The sequence below is a fragment of the Pan troglodytes genome, chromosome 10 (assembly GCF_028858775.2).
Source record: "Pan troglodytes isolate AG18354 chromosome 10, NHGRI_mPanTro3-v2.0_pri, whole genome shotgun sequence".
Classification (NCBI taxonomy): Eukaryota; Metazoa; Chordata; class Mammalia; order Primates; family Hominidae; genus Pan; species Pan troglodytes.
Genome location: NC_072408.2, coordinates 103,587,123 through 103,603,580, shown reverse-complemented (window position 1 = coordinate 103,603,580; position 16,458 = coordinate 103,587,123). Strand labels below are relative to the sequence as shown.

Genomic DNA, 16,458 nt, shown 5'->3' with positions numbered 1-16,458 from the left:
TGTTTTTGTTTTGTTTTGTTTTATTTTGTTTTGTTTTGTTTTTTGAGATAGAGTCTCACTCTGTCACCCAGGCTGGAGTGCAGTGAGTGGCGTGATCTCGGCTCACTGCAACCTCTGCCTCCCAGGTTCAATCCATTATCCTGCCTCAGCCTCCCTAGTAGCTGGGATTATAGGCGCCCACCACCATACCCAGCTAATTTTTGTATTTTTAGTAGAGATCGGGTTTTGCCATGTTGGCCAGGCTGGTCTTGAACTCCTGGCCTCAAGTGATCCACCCTTCTTGGCCTTCCAAAGTGCCAGGATTATAGCCATAACCCACCGCACCCAGCCCATTATGCTCTTCTTAAAAGATGAATTTTGTTTTTTCTATTTTATTTTTTGAGACAGAGTCTCACTTTGTCACTGAGGCTGGAGTGCAATGGTGCGATCTCGGCTCACTGCAACCTCCACCTTCTGGGTTCAAGCGATTCTCCTGTCTCACCCTCCTGAGTAGTTGGGACTACAGGTGTGCCGCAGCACACCCGGCTAATTTTTGTATTTTTAGTAGAGACGGGGTTTCACCATGTTGCCCAGGGTGGTCTCAAACTCCTGACCTCAAATAATCCACCCACCTTAGCCTCCCAAAGTGCTGGGATTACAGGCATGAGCCACTGCACCTGGCCAAAAAATGAATGTCTATCATTTCAGGGTATATGCCTGTTCTGATTGCCCATGACTAGAAGCTCATGGAAGGTAAGACCTGCTTCCTTGAGGTGTTCTCTGACTCTTCCTTCTCTCTGAATGTAAATATCTCGTACAGTACTCTACATACAGTAACAGTAAATGTTGTTCTTCACTTCATGTGTAGATCAATGCTAGTATTGTTTAAAGCTAAGATTACTGAGGAGGTTTTTTGCTGGATGCTAATTTATGCTAATGCAAGGAAAATCAAACAAGTTTTATTTGTTGTTGTTAAGGAATTTTGCCCTTTAGCAAGCCATTATAATATGAACCTCATTGCCATCTGGGTATTAGTGGCAACCAAGTGGGAATTCAGAACCTCCTTCTAACCCCAACACTGAAGTGAGGGAAGTCATCAACATGAATTAATTATCAGCCTGCCAGGAAAGGACTGGAAGGCAAAATTATTATTCTTAAGGCAAGGCAAAATGCAAAACAGATTGGATTTTAAAATTTGGTAATTTCGTAGTTAAAATAGTAAAGAAGGGCTAATGGTATAAAATGGAAACTGAAAAAATGTAATATGCCATGAAAGCCACTGACACGGAACAAGAAAGCTTAGGTTCTAGTATTAAACTGAGATGAAGACTACCTACTCAACTGGATCAACAAACATGGTTTTGTTTAGAGGATGCCATTTTCCACTGTGTGCCCTTGGCTGACATCAATTAATCACAGCACCTTTTTCGTGTCTTTTCTATGGTTCTTTCCTCTGAATCATACAGAGGTTCTTCTCAGGTAGCCATTGGCCATTGAATTTGTCATATGCGATAGTTTGGATTTTCATTTAGCAAACATCCATGCCTCTCTCCCTTCCTGTACAAGCAGTGTATATTTCCCTAGCTCACTGATATTGGACTTGGCCCTATGACTTGCTGTGGCCAATGGGATGGGATGTGAAGAAAGGCCTTAAATGCATTTGTGTGATTTGGTTTGTGGCTCTTTTGCTCTGGTATCTACCATGAGAAGATCATACCCCAGATAACCACTGTCTCTTTAGCTTGGGCCTCACTCACAACAAATGTACATAAGAATGCACCTGAACCCGACCTACAGCCTGAAGCAGAACACATGAGCTGAGTGGAAGAATGAGTTCCTGTTGTTGTAGGCCACTGAGTTTTAGGGTCCATCTTGGATGAAACTTATTGGTCATCCCTGCCCTAAAAACTGGGAAAACACAAGGAAATGACTAGGGTAAAGTAAACACATCATTCAGAAGTAATAAGGAGGCAGTATGAAGAAGAAATAGCCATATTGGAAGTTTCAGTCATCGTCTTAGATTTTGACTAATCTCTCAGTCTACGGACAAGAGACTGAGCGATTAGCCTCAGGTTCTAAAGTAGATTAGTTTCTAATGAGGCTGAGAGAAATGAAATGGTTTGGGAGAGCTAGGATGTCAACTGAATCTCTTGATTATTAATACTGTACAATAATGTGCGCTTCTAAGAGAGATGCTTTCCTGGCATTCTGAACCAGGGAGAATTGAGCTGCCAAACAGTGTTAAGCAAAGAAGTGGTGACCAGCTCCTCCTGGCTGCTGGGCTGCCGAACTGCCCTGTGTAGGGTCAATGGCTTTGTCCCCAGAGAACCCACCTATGGGAACCTTAAAGAAGAGCAAGCACCCAGTCTGACATTCAGGCTGTGGCTCAGAAAGCCAATAAAGCAAAATTCTCCCAGGCATGAAGGAAATAAAAGTAAGAAAACAAAGCCTCAGCGTAAAAAAAATCTATAAAATAGTTTGCAAAATAATTTGGGACACCTATGCTTCAGAAAAGAGCCAAAGAGGGGGACGTTAGACATTAACACTTTAACTAAGGCTGACCCAACAATGCAGCAGAGTAAGACGCTGTCTACAGATGTGATTCCAGAAGTATTAGGAAGATCACTCCCAAAGGAGAAGGTTAAAACTCTTCTCCTTTGGCTCAATGCTGGCCTAGCACCAAGCAAAATTAGAGGTGGATGTTAGTGAAATGTCAGTCTGGAAGTAAGACTAGTATCTTGCTTCTTAGCACCTATCCAAGTGCTTAGCACACAAGAAGCACTCAATAAATATTTTTTGAGTGAAATAATGGAAAAACACATAAATGAATGTTAAATGCCTGTTACCAGTTATCTGATATAGAGGTTTATATTATAGTTTACTATCAAAGGAGTATCTAAGCAAAAACATAAACAGTATTGCAGTCCAGTTTAAATTTTGCTAATTTCTTTCATTAATTCATTTAACAAATGTTGATATTGAATGTCTGCTATGTGCAAGCACTGTGCAATTTGCTGTAGATGAAAATTGAATATATGAAGACCCTGCCCTCAGGTAGCTGATGATAATTTAATGAGAGAAAGAGCTTAAACACACAATCAAACATACATACAAATATAAAATCACTAAGGAAAAGAAGAGGGAGGCATATCAGAGTGGGAGAGTGCATGTAGATTTTGGATGAAAGGATCAGAGAGGCAAACAGTCCCAAAAGGTCCCACTTGATATGTGTGAACTGGAAAAGAAACAGATGTAAAATATCATTTTTTAAAAGAACATGCATCTGAAATGCAGCAGCTGACTGAGTAACAGGTACACATGTGCAGTGAGCTAAGAGCCCTCTATTTTGGCCCTAGGACCCCTATGATCCCCTGGAAGTGCCCCCAAACATTATCCCATCTAAGCTAAAAGCCAACAAATTACAATTAAATCTTTGAAACTTGATTCTATATTACATATATCAGTTTTTTTGCATAATATGTAGACATCCAAACATACCAAGCAAATAATCTGTATACGAAGACAAAAGATCCAGAGCAGCAAATTCTGGGATATTTGGTAATGCCACTTGGTTAACTTTATGCATTCTAGTATTCTTCTTTCCAATAAGTAAGTTAATTGCCAGCACAGCTTCACTGACCTACAATTAATGCATAAATTAGAATTATAAATATAAGCTTTCTAATTCATAGATTATCTATTAGGTAAATAATGTGAGAAAAAGTGAATTCATAAAATAATATTCCTTATACATTGGAGGAAAAAATAAAGACAACCTGAAAAAATAATATGTGATCCCTGATATGTAGAATATATCATAGTCAAACAAATAATTTAGGGTTGACAATTTAATTAATGCATAAGTCACTTTAAATAAGCTACCTTACCTAGCTATGACAGATAGTTGCCAAAATGTCAAATATGTACACATGTATATCTGCCAATAGTTTCACTGAGAAAAGGTGAAACAAAGAGAACTAAGTCTGGCTAATAGAGAGATTGAAAACACTAAACATAACTAGTATTTCTAATCTTTCCAAAGAAACATAATTGGCACAAATCCCAAATAATGTAATTTTTTTTTCTTTTTTTCTTTTGAGACAGGATCTCACTCTGTTGCCCAGCCTGGAGTGCAGTGGTGGGATCTCAGCTCACTGCAGCCTCGACCTCCCAGAGTCAAGCAATCCTTTTGCCTCAGCCTTCTGTGTAGCTGAGACTATAGGCATGCCACCATGCCCAGCTAATTTTTAAATTTTTTGTAGAGATGGGCTCTTGCTATGTTGTCCAGGCTGGTCTCGACCTCCTGGATTCAAGTGATCCTCCTGCCTCAGCCTCCCAAAGTGCTGGGATAACAGGCATGAGGTATCACGCCCAACTCTTTTCTCTTTTACAGGTATATTGTGTTCTTTAAAGGCAGAGAATACAGATATGACAGTAAGAAGAAATATTAAACAAAAATCACACCAACCTGTGCAGCAGCTCTTATTGCAATCCAGGCTAATGAACTGTACATTTCAAATTTATTTGCTGATGTTTCTTTAACAGAACTACTTCTTCTGAGAGGAGGCTAAAAATATGGCAAATGTGTTATGATATAAAGTTTTGTGATAACTCTTCTCATCTTCTGAAGATGACATTTTAGTGAAATGCTATGTAGTCACTAAGGATAATAATGTATCTATTGACATGAGAAGATATTCGAAATACATTGAGGAAAGAAAAGTGTAGGTTACAAAATTGTATGAAAAGTACAATCCTTCTTTTTAAAAAATATGCACACATATACATTCCCTGTACATAAAAGCAGAGAAAATTATTAACAGCAGTTATCCCAAGTTTTAAGGTAGTTAAATTATTCTTATCATTTTTTCTAATTTTCTATAATGAATTTGAATTATTTGTGTAATAAGTTAATAAAAATTATATATATACATTTTTGAGACATAGTCTTGCTCTGCCACACAGGCTGGAGTGCAATGACACAATCTCAGCTCACTGCAACCTCTGCCTCCCAGGTTCAAACAATTTTTCTACCTCAGACTCCCAAGTAGCTGGGACTACAGGCATGCACCACCACACCCAGCTAGTTTTTGTATTTTTTGTAGAAACAAGGTGTCACCATGTTGCCCAGGCTGGTCTTGATCTCCTGAGCTCAGGTGATCGGCCCACCTCAACCTTCCAAAGTGCTGGGATTACAGGCATGTGTCACTATGCCCATCCAAAAATGGCATCTTAAGTAAAATTAAGTGCCATTATAATAGAAAACCTATAAGTTGAATATATTGTGTAACATCATCAGAAATTACAACATTGCTTAAAGATTTTTGGCAGTATTTGCTATCATATTTCCTGCTAAGAAAAATATTAAAGAGATAGTATTATCATAAAGTTCCATAGAATAGCAAAACAAACAAACAATGATTGAGGATTTTTTTTACCATGGGGGTTTCTTTAATAAAGAATGAATATATATTTAAAAAATATATATTCAGTTTTTAAACATAGAAAGTCAATGCTACAGAAGTGAACAGAACAAAACTCCACCAGTAGCTAGTATCTGTTGTACATTTTTAAAGACAACTAAAATAAGTAGTAGTAGTTTCTTAAGATTTAAATCATCTGGCTGGAGCTAACAATTCAATTAGCCCCACGGGTGCTAATTCTTTGACGCCCATATTTTGACCAATTCTTTAATTTTCAATGAACCTGCAGAATAAAACAAACAATAACAAAAGTATCTTTATTTTACTTCTGGCTAGAAGACTCCCAGAGAAAAAGAAAGGCCGTGTACAATGGTGATGTCAAAGCAACAAGTATAAGGCGTAAATGTGGCCTAGCTTAGCTCTAGCATTAAGCCTGGGAGAAGATAACACCTGGAAAGATCTACCTATGGGGAAATCTAAGCAATATAGCCCCGTTCCAAGATTAAAAAAAAGAAAAAAAAAACCCTAATCATTAGCTGTAATGGGACTAATCTGGAGTAACAATTGCTAGCTTACTGACTACATAAGCATGGGCAATTTATCTACTTAAATTCTGGTAACAAGACTAACAGGCATGTAATGAAGAATAGAGAACAACATTAAATAACTATAATGTAAGACCAACTAGTGACCCAGCCATTCAAAGAAAAAAGAAGTCAACTCGAATGGAAAGGAAACCTTTATTGAGGAAGTTGGGCTTGAGGCCACCATAGAAAAATTTGGAGTGGACAAAGAATATGGTGGGCATTTTCCAGATGGGGGAGATGTTCGACATTGCACAGGAGATTCTAGGTTATGTAAACAGGAAAGAAAACCCGGGCAAGGGGTATGGAATGCATGTAGATTGGAAGTGAAGAAGTAAAGTGTCTTTCTTTGCAGAAGACATGATCCTATATGTAGAAAATCCTAAGGAATACACAAACAGACACACAAACACAATTAACATTATTAAACTTGTTTAGCAAGGTCACAGGATGCAAAACAATGAATACACACAAATGAACTGTATTTTTATATACTAGCGATAAGCAATCTAAAAATTAAAATAAAAATCCCTTTGACAATAGAAATAACAAAAATGTATAAGACTCGTACACTAAAAAGACAAAACTTTGTTGAGAGAAATTAAGGTCAGAATAAATGAAGAGACAGTCCATATTCATTAATTAGGGGACTTAATATTGTTAAGATGGCAACAAAAATCTCCTTAGTTTTTTTTGCGGAAATTGACAAGCAGATCCTAAAATAGATAGTGAAATGCAAAGGAGTCAAAGTAGCCAAAACAGTTTTGAAAAGGAAGAATATAGTTGGAACATGCACTTTACAATTTCAAAACTTACTAAAAGCTACAGGAACCAAGACAGTGGAAACTCAAGTAAAGGTAGATTTAGAGGTCAATGAAACAGGATTGAAAATCCAGGAATAAACATTTGCATTTATAATTAATTTTCAACAAAAGTGCCAAAGCAATCCAACGAGAAAAGGATAAGTCTTTGCAACAAATGGTGCTGAGACAACTGCATATTCGTGGACAAAAAGATGAATTTAGAATTTAGAATCTTACCTCACACTCTACCCAGGTATTAACTCAAAATGGATCACAGACTTAAATGTAAAAGTTAAAACTATACAACTTCTAGAAGAAAACATATAAGAAAATCTTCAACATCTGCAGTTAGACAAAGGGTGCTAGATATGCCGCAAAAAAAACCCCACAATCTATAAAAGAAAAAAATGACAATTTGGACTTCATTAAAATTTAAAAACTTTGTGCCTCCAAAGACACTACTAACAATATGAAAGGACAAGCGACTAACCAGGAGAAAATATTTGCAAATCATTTATTTGATAGGGGGCTTGTATCTAGAATACATATATTTTTAAAAAAGAAAACTCTCAAAGCTAATGATAAAAAAAGACAAATGACCCAATAAAAATGGGCAAAAGATCTGAATAGACATTTCCCCAAAGAAGATACACAAATGGCCAATAAGCACATGAAAAGATCTAAGCATCATTAGCCACCAGAGGAATGCAAATCAAAACCACAGTGAGATACCACTTCATACCTACTAGCATGGGTACTACCAAAAAGGTAGATAATAACAAGTGTTAGCAAGGATGTGGAAAAATTGCAACCTTCATATACTGCTGGTAAGGATGTAAAATGGTAGAGCCACCTTTGAAAACAATCTGACAGATCATCAAAAGGCTAAACATAGAGTTGCCATATAACCCAGCAATTTCACTCTTAGGTATATACTCAAAAGAACTGAAAACATATGTCCACAAAAAAACTTGTATATGAATGTGCAAAACATCATTTATCAAAACAGCCAAAAAGTGAAAACAATTCAAATGTCCATCAACTACCGAATGGATAAAGAAAAAAAAAGTGGCATATCCATATAATGAAACACTATTCAGCAACAACCACAACAAAACTACCGTTACACACTACAACATGGGTCAACCTATGAAACATTATACTGGGTGAAAGAAGCAGGCATAAACAAGACAAAATCTATCATTCTATTAGCTGGGCATGGTGGTGCATGCCTGTAGTCCGAGCTACTCGGGAAGCTGAGGCAGGAGAATTGCTTGAACCCAGGAGGCGGAGGTTGCAGTGAGCCTAGATCACGCCACTGCACTCCAGTCTAGGCATCAGAGCAAGACTCTGTCTCAGAAAAACTAAAATAAACTCTATCATTCTATTTACATGAAATGTCTGGAAAAGGCAAATCTATAGAGACAGAAAACAGTTTGGTGGTTTCATGGGACTAGGGGTGGGAACAGGATTGACTGCAAATAGGCATAAGGGATCTTTCTTGGGATGATGAAAATGTTCTAAAACTGGATAGTGGTGATTGTTGCACAACTCTGTAAATTTACTAAACATCTGTGGACTGCAGTCTTAAAATGCATTAATTTCATGGATGGAAATTATACCTCTAGTTTTTTTTTAAATGTATGCATGCTGATCTCTCTGTGGACTGTTTTCTCCCACACAACTACTTGGAGAACTCCACTTATCCTTCAAAATGTACTTCATCTGTGAAGCCTTCTCCAGCATTTCCCCAAAACAGTATTAGTCCCTACTTTGCCCCACTTCTCCACCTTGACAAATTGTGATTATAGTCCTTGTCACATTGCAATACAATTATTTATCTCTCTTGCTAGTCTCTGTGCTCCTTAGGAAAAGAAAGTGGTTAATGTACATTAAGCCCTCAGTAAGTGTTCAGTTCATGAGTAAATAAATGAATGTTTAAGAAATAGTGATTTCAACTTAGGCATCAATTATTGAGTACCTACTAACAAAATAGGAAGAAGAATAAAGACGTTTAGCTGATGTTACATAACGAGAAATAATAGTTCCATTTATATAAGTACTTATTACATACAAGCCCATTATCTTGTTTAATTCTCAGAGCCACTCTAAGAGGTAAGGATCCTCATCTCCATTTCACAGGTGAGGAAACTAGGCTCAGAAAGACCTCAGTCACATAGCTAGTAAGTTGTGAAGCTAGGATTCAAACCCACACAGGTACTATGGTCACTCTGCTGTATGGACACTACATAAAAGTGAAACAATAGTGCTTCCTTTTAAGGGCTTATAATGTGTTGTCTTTATTAGGACATATTTCAAATGTTATATTTCCATGGTCTGAATATGTCTGCATGAATTTTTTAAATTGTTTTGGCTGTTTTCTGTGCTTCCAATAATTCTATGACTTGCTAAAATATTTATACTATGTCAAAACATACAGAAAATAATGATCATATTGTAAGGAATTACACTACTGTTTTCATTCAGATTCTAACTTCTTTATGTTCTTAATTATAAGCACTTCTCTAGTAAGGGCCAGAAAGCTGATATATTATCATCCTAGCATCCTATTAATTTGTATTGCCACCTGCTATAAAAACAAGGGTTTTTTTTTTCTGTTACTGGAAATAAACATGTTTATCAAACAACACAAAGTAACTTTTTCTAGTTTGCAATTATTTTGATTAAAAAAAGAGGGGCCATTTACCTAAGGCAGCTGCCATATGAATGGCAGCTGCCATATGAATAATTGGTAAGAATTGACTGAGACTATATTTGCCTAAAGGTTTTAAATCATGTTTATGCTGTCTCAAAAATTAAAGATTTGATGCCAACATTTTCTGAAAAGATCTCTTGGAGAGTCAAATGATTATTCAATAAGGATGAAACAGAAAAGCCCACTAAAAATTTAAAAATAAAAAATAAAATTACTGGGTTCATATACCTCAAACCCACCCAAATTATTCCTGCATCTGGGATCTCCCTGAGTCTAGACCCCTGGTCCTCACGTGTGGCCCACAGACCAGCGGCATCAGCATCACCTGGGAGGCTCGTTAGAAATGCCAAATCTCAGAGCCCATCCCTGATTTACTGAATCAGATTCTGCCATTTCACAAGATTTTCAGAGGTGTTTCCACATCTTAGTTTGGAAGCACTGCTCTAGCCACAAGATGCGACCCCTCTGCAACTCTTTGCTGGGGTCCCTCCTCATTCATTAAACCCTACTTCAAACATCACCCCTTCTCAGGTCATTCATTGAAAATCCCACCAATACAAGTTATTCTTAGCTCCAAATTTCACTACCTAAGTCACCCCCTAATACGGTTTGCCTGTGTCCTCACCCAAATCTCATCTTGAATTGTAGCTCCCCCAATTCCCACACATTGTGGGAGGGACCTGGTAGGAGATAACTGAATCATGGGACAGTTTCTCCCATACTGTTCTCATGGTAGTGAATAAATCTCAGGAGATCTGATGGTTTTATAAGGGGAAACCCCTTTCACTTGGTTCTCATTCTTTGTCTGCTGCCATGTAAGATGTGACTTTCGCCTTCCACCATGATTGTGAGGCCTCCCCAGCCACATGGAACTGTGAGTCCATTAAATCTCTTTCCTTTATAATTACTCAGTCTCAGGTATGTCTTTATTAGCAGCGTGAAAATGAACTAATACATGCCCTTCCCCTCCTTCTCCCTCATTTCCTCCCACCTTTCCTCCTCTGATCTCCTTCCTTTACTGGTTTATTATCTGTTTTCCTCTACTGAAAGGCAAGCTCCATGAGAACAGGGACCAAGTTTGTTTTAGACACTGCTTTAACATCTTCCTCTATAAGAGTACCTGGATCATAGTAGATGCTCAATAGATACGTGATGAATGAATGAATGATTCTATCAAGAGGTAATCTGTTTATAGGCCATATCAGTATTGAAAACTTCACTTGTCCATCTGTTTAACCAATATGTCATTTCTTGAATTTTCCTGATCAATACTAATGACTCATTCATTGCCTTGCATTTATGTTATCCATGAAACATAACTGTATATTTATATATTAAGTATATAACATTTTCACAGGCAGAAATGTGTATATAAAAATAATTTCCAAAGCCCTATATAAAATGTCCAAAGAGATATCTCTTTGTAATATAGTTACAAGTGTAACTACAAAGAAATGAATTAATTTCTCCAAGCCACACAGGAAAATCAGCCTCATTATTTCAATAGCACAGTGTTACCAAAATAGCAAGCTCAAAGGCAATTAACTCATAATTTCTAATAAAATAGACTCTTACCTTAAGTGTTAATGGTGATCCTGAAATTTTTATCTTTGGCTTCTTCAGATGAAAATACAATAGAGCCATTTCTAGGTAGGAGTCTCTTATCAATCTAAAATGATATAGCACTGTACTTATTAAATAGCTTCACCATGCATAATCATTGGTATCATTTGCCAACAATTTCTGAGCTGATGAAAGGTAAAAACTGGCAAAACCAGCATCTGTCACAAACACACACCCTCTTTTCATAGCACTTTTGACCATAGATACTAGCATCTTCCTCCCTACTAAAATTGGAAGTTCTTGAAGAGAGCTTAGCACTCTGCCTTTTCCTGTGGTGGCAACACTCCATGCTATAACTGCCAGGAAGCCTGGCATCAAGACCATTCTGGAATATTCTAGCACACAAGACACTCAATCAGTGAAGGTCAGGGCTGGAGGAATTTGCCTTGAAAATGGAGGCCCCACTCTATCCTCCTACACTAATTAAAATAGAAAGAAATACATAGAGTTATGCAATGCAGAAAGCAGTGATTTGGTATGGGTTAGGTCTATGTATTCACTATCAAATCTGTCAGCTGGGGATCAGTGCACCTGGATCAGTGCAGTTGTAATAAAGGTGGCTTACTCAATATTGAGGTGATATTCATACAGAATTAAGAATTAAGTTGGCCAGTCCTGGTCCTGATGACCAGAGTGAACAGCCACACGAACTCCTTCTAGACACAATTGCACATTTAGGGAAGGATCTTCCAGTTTAGAAGCCAGTCATCCTGAGGAGGCCCCAGAAATCCTGGGACTGACAGGAGATCTGGGTACAGGCCAATATGCCACTATGAGGACAGCCATCATTTACCATTACTTTAAAGGAGGCTTTGGGTCAGAACAAAGAGCAACAAGCTTGAGATGGACCCCATGAACTAGCCCTGCTTTCAGAAGGCATCCCAATCAATCCAGCCTTGAGTGGTCAATGTACTACAAGAACACGGGGCTCAAGCCAAACACACACAGCTACAACAATGGAATATCTTTTTACCCCGAGTTTTGATCATTTTTCAGGCTTAGTTGTATAGCTTCATATAAACTCTCAAGTTGAAAACTTGGAGATTTCTCTTCCATTAGTATTTGACGTTCTATTTTGCCTGAAAGAAGAAAAAGATACAAAGATGGTTTTTCCTTTTTCTAGCACTTAGAACTTAAGAACAAACATTTCATGCTGGAAATTCAGAATATTTGATGTGCTGTCCTTTTGTATGTCTGTCTATTTCTTCCAGAAGGTAAGCCAATGAGGAAAGACCCATTGCCTCCTTCTTCAGAACCCTCAGGCTTCCCCTGCATTCAGGAAGCAACATGAGGCAAGCCTTCTTTGGCTTGCCCTACACAACTGGTCTTCCCATCTTCCCATCTAACTTCTCTCTCCATTCCCTTACTTTGTGCTTCTCCCTCCTCCTGTATCTTACATTCCCTTTTTTGACATGCATTCTCCTCCTTCCCCTGTCTCCTTCATAGATATCATAGAAAACATCTGCCCTCCCATGTTCACTGTAGCATTATTCACATTATTCACAATAGCCAAGATATGGAATCAATCTAAGTACCCTTCGACAGGTGCATGGATAAAGAAAACGTGATATAGCTGGCCGTGGTGGCTCACGCTTGTAATCCCAGCACTTTGGGAGGCTGAGGAGGGCGGATCACAAGGTCAGGAGTTCGAGACCAGCCTGCCCAACATGGTGAAACGCCATCTCTACTAAAAATACAAAAATTAGCCTGGCATGGTGGTGCGCGCCTGTAATCCCAGCCACTCAGGAGGCTGAGGCAGGAGAATCACTTGAACCTGGGAGGTGGAGGTTGCAGTGAGCCGAGATCACACCACTGCACTCCAGCCTGGGTGACAGAGTGAGACTTAGTCTCAAAAAAAAAAAAAAAAAAAAAAAAAAAAGGAAAAAAGAAAAGAAAATGTGATATATATACACAACGGAATACTATTTAAAATAGAAAGAAATCCTGTTATTTGAAGACCTCATGGATGAACCTGGAGGACATTATTCTCAGTGAAATAAGCCAGGCACATAAAGACAAATATTGCGTGATCTCACTTATCTGAAGAATCTTAAAAAGTCAGGGATGGTGGGGGAATAGGGAGATATTGGTCAAAGGGTACAAAGTTTCAGTTAAATGGGAGGAATAAGTTCTGGAGACCTATTGTACAACATGGTGACTATAATTAATAATAATCATAGATTTTAAATGCTTTCACCACAAAAAAATGATAAGTATGTGAAGTGATGGATATGCTAATTAGCTTGATTTAATCATGCCACAATATATACATGTATCAAAAAGGTCACACTACACCCCATAAATATATACAATTGCTTTGTCAGTTAAAAATAAATTGAAAACACTTTTAAAATTTTAGAAAAATCACAAACCTAAGGAGAAAAAATAAATCCTAAAAAGTCAGCAAATGGCTGAAAACTCTCTATGATAATGCAAATGCGCTGGCCCTCACAGCTCCCAGCCCTCATGGTGAGCTGCAGCCTTCAAATATAGGCATTAGCAGGCTGGGCCTGGTGGCTCATGCTTGCAATCCCAGCACTTTGGGAGGCCAAGGGGGGTGGATAGCTTGAGGTCAGGAGTTCGAGATCAGCCTGGCCAACATAGTGAAACCCCATCTCTACTAAAAATACAAAAATTAGCCAAGTGTGGTGGTGCACGCCTATGGTCCCAGTTACTCAGTAGGCTGAGGAAGGAGAATTGCTTGAACCCGGGAGGCGAAGGTTGCAGTGAGCCAAGATCATGCCACTGCACTCCAGCCTGGGCAACAGAGCGAGACTACACCTCAAAAAAAAAAAAAAATGTAGGCACTAGCAGAGCACATGGGTAGCAACAAGGATGGGAAAGGAAACTTCTATAATCACTATAGAAAGGATTCACAGCTTCCATGTAGCCTGTGGAAAGGGCACAGAGCTGGCCAGTGTTGAGCTCACATCTGGGCACTATCATTTAGTGGCTGTTGACTTTTGGAAAGTCACTTAACCAGACCGCACGTAATTTTCCTCATCATCAAGCAGGATTTGTCATGCCTACCTTGCAGAGCTATTTTAAGAATTAGCACTATGAGATACATATTGAACATACTGAATACAGCACCTAGCATTTAATAGATACTCAGTAAATGATAGCAATCATCCTTATCTTTTTCTCAGAGGTAAAATGCCCACAATAAAATTATATAAATGTCTTGAGGAAATAGGTGTTATATATTAAGTTTTAAGTATAGGTGTGCTATATCCATTTAATTTCAATGAGTATCTATCTCTTACTTATAAAAATTAACCAAAATATTTAGCTAAGTAATGAAATGATGCAGAAAAAATGTCTTACAAGCATTATTTAAGTAATATTATTTATAGCTAAGAGGCTATGCTGCCATTTTTCAGTCAAACCTGAAACTTTGTGTAAGAAGAATCAATTACAATTATAAAAGAAATGAAGCAGTAGTACTTTTTTCTTTCTAGACATAAAATAAGCAGCATTCTTTTACCTAAGACTGGATTTGGTGGAGGTACCATTGTGTTAATCATCTCTAAGCCCTTTGTATGTTTGTAATTTTTATAGTTCTGACCCCAGATGCATTTTACCTTTCTGAAAAAGGATTTCAGCTTCCACCTCATGTTCCTCCACTGCTGTTGTTCTACAGAGCTTCAGTGCCACATCAAACAGATGAAGAGCAGGTAACCACTTCGAGGGGTCCTTCCTTTTATTCTTGTAATATACTTGCTTGGCCACTGTATGTCCTAAAAGAAAAACAGTTGGGTGGGGAAGAACAAAAAAATACACGGTGTTTATAACAAGCCTCCAAGTTACCAGACTGCTCTCACAGTAATGAAATCTATCAAGAACTTTGGTAGTTTTTACAGTTTTTAGCATCCAAGAAATGTTTTAAAGACATATAATACCCAATATTTCAATGAACTACAGTAATAACCCTTTGAAATTTTTTCTTTGATACATTTCTAACATGTTTTCTTATTTTTTAAATGAAGGATAATCTCTCAAAACCCTTTCCTTCTACAATTCACAATGCTCTACAGAACAACTTTCATGCTGCTAAGATGAAGTTGTTAATAGGGAAACACCTGGAAATTTTATGTTGTTCCCAATAAAATTTGCAAATATTAATGGGCAGTAATTTTCTTTCTGTTAAGCATTATAGTGGTTACTTGCTTTGTGTGTTTTGTTTTGTTTTGTTTTGTCATCTCCACTAGACAGCAAACCCATGATGGACAAGGGCTACATGCTATGCTTTTTATTAGGCCCCATCATTATTTAACATGTTTTTACTTAAAAAACCATTGTATGGAAGAGACATTAGACTTTATCTGTGTGACCCCAGAGCCAGACAGGCAGACATTTATTCAACAAATATTTTCTAAGTGCTTAGGTACTTGACAAAAACGAAAAAAGAAAATAAGAGCTAAGATTTATTAAATGTGTCCTACATTCCAGCCACCCTCTGAAGGACTTAAATGCATTACTCATATGATCCCCGCAACTCTGAGTGGGCACCATTATCAAGCTTATTTGACAGAGGACAAAGCAGTAGCTCAGTGAGGTTTCAGCAACTCACCCAAGGTTAGATGGCTGGTAAACAGAAGAGCCGTAATTTGAACCTAGGCAGTCTGGCTCCAGGGCCCACACTCTAAACTACAACATTGCACTATCTCTTAAGAGGGAGGTCATGAAGCCTAGTGTTTTGTTTAATGGAGAATATGAATAGCCAGACAGGCAATCAAAATACTGCATGGCCAATTGTGTAGCAGAGAAAGCACGGGGCACTTTGCTAGCAGGCCCAGATTGGGGGAGGTTAGGGAAACCATCCCAGAGAATGTGGCTGTCTAGGCTAAAAGCAGATGAACACCTTCTCTTTGGTAATTTTAAAGAACAAAAAAGTTGGCATAAAGAGGAGAATGGAAGTAGGAGAAATAATTAATTGATTGGATAATTGAACACACAATAAAGTAATATAAACAGAAAGGCAGTGTAGGACTCTGATACAGATACTGAATTCTAGCTGAAGTGCTGGATCCTGGCCAGTCATTGGTGCTACCATATCATTGAGGCTTTGAACAAGTCCCCACATGCCTCCAAGCCTTGAGCGTCCTCTGAAAAAATGATTGAAATATTGGGTATTACATGTCTTTAAAACATTTCTTGGCTACTAAATGCTAAAAAATAAAATGCAGCAGAACTACAAAATCGTGAGGTATCTTTAGGTTCTGAAATTTTCTAATTCCAAGTTGCTATGCCCTACAAAGGATATATTTTTTTAAATCTAGAACTTTTTGTAAACTTTTAATTCAGGCATGTGCTATGTGAATGGCAGG

The 16,458-nt window shown here is 37.9% G+C and overlaps 1 protein-coding gene across 2 annotated transcripts in view; it reads right to left on the bottom strand.

Annotated features, from left to right (window-relative positions):
* The window catches only part of CFAP54 (cilia and flagella associated protein 54), a 389,038-nt gene that overhangs the window by 107,709 nt on the left and 264,871 nt on the right, over window positions 1-16,458 (bottom strand). For both annotated transcript variants that reach the window (XM_024348012.3, XM_024348013.3), the window contains 5 exons: window positions 14,713-14,868; window positions 12,102-12,207; window positions 11,081-11,174; window positions 4,448-4,546; window positions 3,478-3,619 (listed from right to left, as the gene is read on the bottom strand). In XM_024348012.3, the coding sequence (XP_024203780.3) occupies window positions 3,478-3,619; window positions 4,448-4,546; window positions 11,081-11,174; window positions 12,102-12,207; window positions 14,713-14,868 (597 nt within the window). The remainder of the gene's footprint in view (window positions 1-3,477; window positions 3,620-4,447; window positions 4,547-11,080; window positions 11,175-12,101; window positions 12,208-14,712; window positions 14,869-16,458) is intronic.